A 10,418-nucleotide genomic window follows, 5' to 3' on the forward strand; every position below is an offset into this window, starting at 1 on the left:
CTCTGATGAGACCTACAGCTGTAAGCCATGGTCTAGACCTACTAAAATTACTTGATATTTTTACTTGAGTATTGGTCCAATATCAACAAAAGCCTTTTTGAGATGCCTGAAATATTTCACACCTACTGTACAAACATTTTATAAAATATCTAGGTTTCAAGGTTACTATATATTTCTCTCTGTTGTGTAATCAATCCTTGAAGTGTGTGTGTGAGGCTAACCGAGTAGGAATAACAAACAAACAAAGTATTTAAGTAATAACCTTTTATTACATTCTTTGGAAATCCTGTAAATAAATATGCATTACCAAACAACTATTTGTGTGTGGCGTATATAACATGTACATATATTGAATCTATGACACATATCAATACGTGATCTACATATAATTTACATGCAATTTAATGACATGTGCCATTAATGACATGTACTCTCTGACATGTACCAAAATTTATCAGGTAATCTTTGAGGTTGTCTGAAAAACTATGTCAGGCTTGTTTGCCGAGATATAAAACCCTGAATTTCTCTTTGAATTCAATACTCCAGTGATGTTTCCAACACTTGTTCTATAAAACGACACATGCTTGGTCCTGTCCTGACATCTTGTTAGATAACTAGACAGTAGTAAGATTGAAGCACATGTATGTACGTTTATTTTCACATAAAAGTTGGAAGTATTATGATATTTCATGCAAGAACCATATCACTTATCCAATTATCTTCATATCATGCTGGACAAGGTGTTATCTTGAATTGTTTTTACCTACAGACATATCTTGGTCTCCTTTATCACAGTCTCTGTAACAATTATCTTGTATCTGATTGGTTGAAAAATTGTGAAATTTAGTCTCAATGGCAAGAATAAGATCTGGTAACATTGCATCCAATAAGGGCATTCCCTTTCTTGTGGTCCTCAGGCCTCTATAATAACAAAAGAGGGAATACAAAATTCCAGTTGTGCCAATAAATATTGAAATATTATGACATATCACATATACATTAGTTATTTACAAGTGCTTAATGCATTTAATCACAAGATCAGGAACAGTATTTTCCCTGATACAATTGTTCACATGACTTGGTGTGATGAACTAGACATCTTAACTGTGGTCATCAAACTTCAATTGTCTGGCAATGAGTTATGACCGGAACATCCCAATATCTTGCTCTCCAACCATCCTGAACTGATAAACTACTGCTATTAGTTTTGAAATTGGATTATTTCTTGGTTCAGAGACAATATCTTATTCCCATGAAATCACAGACAGGGAGATCTAACAGGTCACAGTCACAACTACAAATGTAGATTTAACAGGTCACAGTCACAACTACAGGTGTATATTTAACAGGTGACAGTCACAACTACAAGTGTAGATCTTACAGGCCACATTCCCAACTACAGGCGTAGATCTAACAGGTCACAGTCACAACCACAAATGTAGATATAACAGGTCACAGTCTCAACTACAAGTGTAGATCTAACAGGTCACAATCATAACTACACGAGTAGATCTAACAGGTCACAGTCACAACTACAGGTGTAGATCTAGCAGGTCACAGTTACAACTACAGGTGTATATTTAACAGGTCACAGTCACAACTACAGGTGTATATATAACAGGTCACAGTCACAACTACAAGTGTATATTTAACAGGTCACAGTCACAACTACAAGTTTAGATCTAACAGGTCACAGTCACAACTACAAGTTTAGATCTAACAGGTCACAGTCACAACTACACGTGTAGATCTAACAGGGCACAGTCACAACTACACGTGTAGATCTTACAGGTCACAGTCACAACTACAAGTGTATATTTAACAGGTCACAGTCACAACTACAGGTGTAGATTTAACAGGTCACAGTCACAACTACAAATGTAGGTTTAACAGGTCACAGTCACAACTACAAATTTAGATTTAACAGGTCACAGTCACAACTACAGGGGTAGATCTAACAGGTCACAGTCACAACCACAAATGTAGATATAACAGGTCACAGTCACAACTACAAATTTAGATTTAACAGGTCACAGTCACAACTACAGGTGTATATATAACAGGTCACAGTCACAACTACAAGTGTATATTTAACAGGTCACAGTCACAACTACAGGTGTATATATAACAGGTCACAGTCACAACTACAAGTTTAGATCTAACAGGTCACAGTCACAACTACAGGTGTAGATTTAACAGGTCACAGTCACAACCACAAATGTAGATATAACAGGTCACAGTCACAACTACAAGTGAAGATCTAACAGGTCACAGTCACAACTACAAGTGTATATTTAACAGGTCACAGTCACAACCACAAATGTAGATATAACAGGTCACAGTCACAACTACAAGTGGAGATCTAACAGGTCACAGTCACAACTACAGGTGTAGATTTAACAGGTCACAGTCACAACTACAGGTGTAGATCTAACAGGTCACAAGACAATATCTTATTCCCATGAAATCACAGACAGGGAGATCTAACAGGTCACAGTCACACCTACAAATGTAGATTTAACAGGTCACAGTCAAAACTACAAATTTAGATCTAACAGGTCACAGTCACAACTCCAAATTTAGATTTAACAGGTCACAGTCACAACTACAGGGGTAGATCTAACAGGTCACAGTTACAACTACAGGTGTATATTTAACAGGTGACAGTCACAACTACAAGTGTAGATCTTACAGGTCATATTCCCAACTACAGGCGTAGATCTAACAGGTCACAATCATAACTACACGTGTAGATCTAACAGGTCACAGTCACAACTACACGTGTAGATCTTACAGGTCACAGTCACAACTACAAGTGTAGATCTAACAGGTCACAGTCCCAACTACAGGCGTAGATCTAACAGGTCACACTCATAACTACACGTGTAGATCTAACAGGCCACAGTCACAACTACAAGTTTAGATCTAACAGGTCACAGTCACATCTACAAGTGCAGATCTGACAGGTCACAGTCACAACTCCAAGTGTACCTCTAACAGGTCCCCCCTACAACTACAAGTGTAGATTTAACAGGTCACACTCACAACTACAAGTGTAGATATAACAGGTCACAGTCACAACTACACGTGTAGATCTAACAGGTCACACTCACAACTACAAGTGTAGATCTAACAGGTCACAGTCACAACCACAAGTGTAGATCTAACAGGTCACAGTCACAACTACACGTGTAGATCTAACAGGTCACAGTCACAACTACAAGGGTAGATCTAACAGGTCACAGTCACAACCACAAGTGTAGGTCTAACAGGTCACAGTCACAACTACATGTGCAGATCTAACAGGTCACAGTCACAACCACAAATGTAGATATAACAGGTCACAGTCACAACTACAAGGGTAGATCTAACAGGTCACAGTCACAGCTACGAGGGTAGATTAAACAGGTCACAGTCACAACTACAGGTGTAGATCTAACAGGTCACAGTCATAACTACACGTGTATATCTAACAGGTCACAGTCACAACTACATGTGCAGATCTAACAGGTCACAGTCACAACCCCAAGTGTAGATCTAACAGGTCACAGGCACAACTACACGTGTAGATCTAACAGGTCACAATCACAACTACACGTGTAGATCTAACAGGTCACAGTCATAACTACACGTGTAGATCTAACAGGTCACAGTCATAACTACACGTGTAGATCTAACAGGTCACACTCACAACTACACGTGTAGATCTAACAGGTCACACTCACAACTACAAGTGTAGATATAACAGGTCACAGTCACAACTACAAGTGTAGAACTAACAGGTCACAGTCACAACTACATGTGCAGATCTAACAGGTCACAGTCACAACCCCAAGTGTAGATCTAACAGGTCACAGGCACAACTACACGTGTAGATCTAACAGGTCACAGTCATAACTACACGTGTAGATCTAACAGGTCACAGTCACAACTACAAGTGTAGATCTAACAGGTCACACTCACAAGTTTAAGTGAATTCATTAATCAACTGACATGTGTAACGAAAAAAAATGTAAACAAAAATTCAACCTTGATTGTTGTTTTCTTTGTATATATTAAAAATTCTTTCATGAATTTCAATGGTGGAGAAAACGGATATGACTCACTTTACCAAGTATTCCAGGAAACAAAACTATAGATATTGTACACTTCAAACAAATAGCCGATAGTCTGTAATCCTGTCGCGGGTGTGGCTGATGTATTCTTGGAAATAACTGTTGGACCTGTGTGACTGAATGTAAGATATATGAACATATCTTCATATAAAGTATCTAGACAAGAGAACCCATGTATTATAACACACACTACTGTGTATTACCTTGTATTTCAGATTACAAGTCTGAACAAGAACTGTGCATGACCTGCATACCAGACAATAAGTCTGAAAAAGAACTGTGTATAACCTGTATCCCAGACAAACAGTCTGAACCAGTACTGTATATGACCTGTATACCAGACTATGAATCTGAACCAGTACTGTATATGACCTGTATGCCAGACTATGAATCTGAACCAGTACTGTATCTGAACCAGTACTGTGTATAAACTGTATACCAGACAATAAGTCTGAACCAGAACTGTGTATAACCTGCATACCAGACAATAAGTCTGAACAAGAACTGTGTATAACCTGTATACCAGGCAATAAGTATGAACCAGTACTGTATATGACCTGTATACCAGACTATGAATCTGAACCAATCCTGTATATGACCTGTATGCCAGTCTATGAATCTGAATGAGTACTGTGTATAACCTGTATACCAGACAATAAGACTGAACCAGAACTGTGTATAACCTGTATACCAGACAATAAGTCTGAACCAGTACTGTATATGACCTGTATGCCAGTCTATGAATCTGAATGAGTACTGTGTATAACCTGTATACCATACAATAAGACTGAACCAGAACTGTGTATATCCTGTATACCAGACAATAAGTCTAAACCAGTACTGTATCTGAACCAGTACTGTGTATAACCTGTACACCAGACAATAAGTCTGAACAAGAACTGTGTATAACCTGTATACCAGACAATAAGTCTGAACCAGTACTGTATATGACCTGTAAACCAGATTATGAATCTGAACCAGAACTGTGTATAACCTGTATACCAGACAATAAGTCTGAACCAGTACTGTATATGACCTGTATACCAGACTATGAATCTGAACCAGAACTGTGTATAACCTGTATACCAGACAATAAGTCTAAACCAGTACTGTATCTGAACCAGTACTGTGTAGTAAAACCTGTATACCAGACAATAAGTCTGAACAAGAACTGTGTATATCCTGTATACCAGACAAAAAGTCTGAACCAGTACTGTATATGACCTGTATACCAGACTATGAATCTGAACCAGTACTGTATATGACCTGTATGCCAGTCTATGAATCTGAACCAGTACTGTGTATAACCTGTATACCAGACAATACGTCTGAACCAGTACTGTGTTTAACCTGTATACCAGACAATAAGTCTGAACCAGTATTGTATATGACCTGTAAACCAGACAATAACTCTGAACCAGTACTTGAATAACCTGTATACCAGACAATAAGTCTGAAGCAGTACTTCAATAAATGTATATGACCTGTATACCAGATTATGAATCTGAAACAGTACTGTATATGACCTGTATAACAGACAATAAGTCTGAAACAGTACTGTGTATGACCTGTATGCAAGACAATACGTCTGAACCAGTACTGTATATGACCTGTAAACCAGATTATGAATCTGAACCAGAACTGTGTATAACCTGTATACCAGACAATAAGTCTAAACCAGTACTGTATCTGAACCAGTACTGTGTATAACCTGTATACCATACAATAAGTCTGAACCAGAACTGTGTATCACCCATATACCATGCAATAAGTCTGAACCAGTTCTGTATATGACCTGTATACCAAACTATGAATCTGAACCAGTACTGTGTATAACCTGTATACCATACAATAAGTCTGAACCAGAACTGTGTATCACCCATATACCATGCAATAAGTCTGAACCAGTTCTGTATATGACCTGTATACCAAACTATGAATCTGAACCAGTACTGTATATGACCAGTATGCCAGACTATGAATCTAAACAAGCACTGTATATGACCTGTATGCCAGACTATGAATCTGAACCAGTTCTGTGTATAACCTGTATACAAGACATTAAGTCTGAACTAGTACTGTGTATGACCTGTATACCAGACAATAAGTCTGAACCAGTACTACATATGACCTGTATACCAGACTATGAATCTGAACCAGCACTGTATATGACCTGTATGCCAGTCTATGAATCTGAACCAATACTGTGTATAACCTGTATACTAGACAATAAGTCTGAACCAGTACTATATATGACCTGTATACCAGACAATAAGTCTGAACCAGTACTACATATGACCTGTATACCAGACTATGAATCTAAACCAGATCTGTGTATAACCTGTATACCAGACAACAAGTCTGAACCAGAACTGTGTATAACCTGTATACCAGATAATACGTCTGAACCAGTACTGTATAAGACCTGTATAACAAACTATGAATCTGAACCAGTACTGTATATGACCTGTATGCCTGACTATGAATCTTAACCAGTACTGTTTATAACCTGTATACCAGACAATAAGTCTGAACCAGTATTGTATATGACCTGTAAACCAGACAATAAGTCTGAACCTGTACTTGTATAACCTTTATACCAGACAATAAGTCTGAAGCAGTACTGTATATGACCTGTATACTAGACTATGAATCTGAGCCAGCACTGTATAAGACCTGTATACCAGACACTAAGTCTGAACCAGTACTGTGTATGACCTGTATAACCGACAATAAGTCTGAACCAGTATTGTATATGACCTGTAAACCAGACAATAACTCTGAACCTGTACTTGTATAACCTTTATACCAGACAATAAGTCTGAAGCAGTACTGTATATGACCTGTATACCAGACTATGAATCGGAACCAGAACTGTTTATAACCTGTATACCAGACAATAAGTCTGAACCAGTACTGTATATGACCTGTACACCAGACTATGAATCTGAACCAGAACTGTTTATAACCTGTATACCAGACAATAAGTCTGAACCAGTACTGTATATGACCTGTACACCAGACTATGAATCTGAACCAGAACTGTGTTTAACCTGTATACCAGACACTAAGTCTGAACCAGTACTGTGTATGACCTGTTTTCCAGATTACAAGTCTGAACCAGTACTGTATATGACCTGTACACCAGACAATAACTCTGAACCTGTACTGTGTATGACCTGTATACCAAACTATGAATCTGAACCAGTACTGTGTATAACCTGTATGCCAAACTATGAATCTGAACCAGTACTGTGTATGACCTGTATACCAAACTATGAATCTGAACCAGTACTGTGTATGACCTGTATACCAAACTATGAATCTGAACCAGTACTGTATATAACCTGTATACCAAACTATGAATCTGAACCAGTACTGTATATGACCTGTATACCAGACTATGAATCTGAACCTGCACTGTATATGACCTGTATGCCACAATATGAATATGAACCAGTACTGTGTATGACCTGTATACCAGACAATAAGTCTGAACCAGAACTGTGTATGACCTGTATGCCAGATTATGAATCTGAACCAAAACTGTGTATAACCTGTATACCAGACACTAAGTCTGAACCAGTACTGTGTATGAACTGTTTTCCAGATTACAAGTCTGAACCGGTACTGTATATGACATGTATACCAAACTATGAATCTGAACCAGTACTGTGTATGACCTGTATACCAAACTATGAATCTGAACCAGTACTGTATATAACCTGTATACCAAACTATGAATCTGAACCAGTACTGTATATGACCTGTATACCAGACTATGAATCTGAACCTGCACTGTATATGACCTGTATGCCACAATATGAATATGAACCAGTACTGTGTATGACCTGTATACCAGACAATAAGTCTGAACCAGAACTGTGTATGACCTGTATGCCAGATTATGAATCTGAACCAAAACTGTGTATAACCTGTATACCAGACACTAAGTCTGAACCAGTACTGTGTATGAACTGTTTTCCAGATTACAAGTCTGAACCGGTACTGTATATGACATGTATACCAAACTATGAATCTGAACCAGTACTGTGTATGACCTGTATACCAAACTATGAATCTGAACCAGTACTGTGTATGAGCTGTATACCAGACAATAAGTCTGAACCAGTACTGTATATGACCTGTATGCCAGACTATGAATCTAAACCAGTACTGTATCTGAACCAGTACTGTGTATAAACTGTATACCAGACATTAAGTCTGAACCAGTATTGTATATGACCTGTAAACCAGACAATAAGTCTGAACCAGTATTGTATATGACCTGTATACCAGACAATAAGTCTGAACCAGTATTGTATATGACCTGTAAACCAGACAATAAGTCTGAACCAGTACTTGTATAACCTGTATACCAGACAATAAGTCTGAACCAGTACTGTATATGACCGGTATACCAGACTATGAATCTGAACCAGTTCTGTGTATAACCTGTATACAAGACACTAAGTCTGAACCAGTACTGTGTATGACCTGTATACAGATAATAATTCTGAACCAGTACTGTGTATGACCTGTTTTCCAGACTACAAGTCTCAACCAGTACTGTATATGACTTGTATACCAGACAATAAATCTGAACCAGAACTGTGTATGACCTGTATTTTGGACTACATGGCTGAACCCGTACTATGTATGACCTTTATACCAGACAAAAAGTCTTAACCAGAACTGTGTATGACCTGTTTTCCAGACTACATGTCTGAAACAGTACTGTGTATGAGCTGTATACCAGACAATAAGTCTGAACCAGTTCTGTGTATAACCTGTATACAAGACACTAAGTCTGAACCAGAACTGTGTATGAGCTGTATACCAGACAATAAGTCTGAACCAGAACTGTGTATGACCTGTATTCCAGACTACATGTCTGAACCAGAACTGTGTATGAGCTGTATACCAGATAATAAGTCTGAACCAGAACTCTGTATTACTTGAATACCAAATCACAACTTTAAACCACTACTGTGTAACTGTTACCTCATATATATATATAAATATAGCACTAGACAGGTACTAAGAAACTCTTGTCATTTGTTTTTTATATTTATATATTTTCCCCAGGTATAGAGTGGGAGTGCTAGGTCATCTGAGTGACAAATTCCTGGTATTCTTATGAAATACCGGAAGAAACTTTTATACGCCTAGCTGTTCTCAGGTAGACTTTTCAGGTATCAGGTTATACACATATACAATCAGTGTACGTAAATAGCCACAAAGGTATGTGTGACATAGCCAACTCTACAGTTTAAAGGTTCCCGAGGTCTTTATCACTTGCTTTATTAGTCATGTTTTACTGACTATGTGATATCTGGTTGGTAAGCATTGCATTGAGTGACATAATGTCAAGCCCACATTCAAACCTTTCAAACCAGATTTATTTCTACTCAAATATCCCTACTCTATGCCATGCGGATCATAGTAGAAATTGTTTAATGTATTTAACACATTTGACTTCTATAAGCTAGAAAAAACATCAATGTCATTCATTTGAATATATATTGTACTTTATAGCCCTTCTAGATCAATTCATAGTCTCACTCACGACACAAATTTCCTTCAGAAAGTGTTTTTAACACATTTAACTGCGTCACACTTGCAATTGAATAAAGGTTCATATTTATGTAATTTACAGCCATAAAAATAATTGCACATCATCAAGCTACAGACTAACAAGAGGCCCAATGGGCCTGCATCGCTCACCTGTTATTTAACACTTGTAATCTTAAGATTTCATAAGAACCTATTAAAAGATTTAAACATATGACGCCTGTGACCTTGATTGTTGAACAAGGCCATTAGGTTGAAAGTGGATGAAGGTCATTCATTTGAAAAAACATGGTAGTCCTTCATCCAAGCATTTGAAGATTTTACGACATTTGACCCCAGTGACCTTGAAAGTTGGTCAAGGTCATTCATTTGAACAAACTTGGTAGCCCGGTAGTCCTTCATCCCAGGTAGTCCTTCATCCAAGCATTTGAAGATTTTACGACATTTGTCCCCAGTGACCTTGAAATTTGGTCAAGGTCATTTATTTGAACAAACTTGTTAGTCCTTCATCCCAGGTAGTCCTTCATCCCAGCATGTTACAGGCCGAATTTCAGTACCCTGGCCCTTATGGTTATTGAGAAGAAGTTGTTTAAAGATTTTAAGACATCTGACCCCAGTGACATTGAAAATGGGTCAAGGTCATTCATTTGAACAAACTTGGTAGCCCTTCATCGCAGCATGCTACAGGCCCAATATCAGTACCCTGGGCCTTTTGGTTATTGAGAAGAA

General features: G+C 37.9%; 1 protein-coding gene across 4 annotated transcripts in view; it reads right to left on the reverse strand.

Annotated features, from left to right (window-relative positions):
- Positions 1-268: 268 nt before the first annotated feature.
- The window catches only part of LOC110454603 (radical S-adenosyl methionine domain-containing protein 1, mitochondrial-like), a 39,794-nt gene continuing 29,644 nt past the window's right edge, over positions 269-10,418 (reverse strand). For all 4 annotated transcript variants that reach the window (XM_021504210.1, XM_021504207.1, XM_021504208.1 and 1 more), the window contains exon 16: positions 269-921. In XM_021504210.1, coding sequence (XP_021359885.1) covers positions 744-921 — 178 coding nt within the window. In that variant the 3' untranslated portion in view covers positions 269-743. The remainder of the gene's footprint in view (positions 922-10,418) is intronic.

This window comes from Mizuhopecten yessoensis, unplaced genomic scaffold, assembly GCF_002113885.1.
Source record: "Mizuhopecten yessoensis strain PY_sf001 unplaced genomic scaffold, ASM211388v2 scaffold7939, whole genome shotgun sequence".
NCBI classification, from domain to species: domain Eukaryota; kingdom Metazoa; phylum Mollusca; class Bivalvia; order Pectinida; family Pectinidae; genus Mizuhopecten; species Mizuhopecten yessoensis.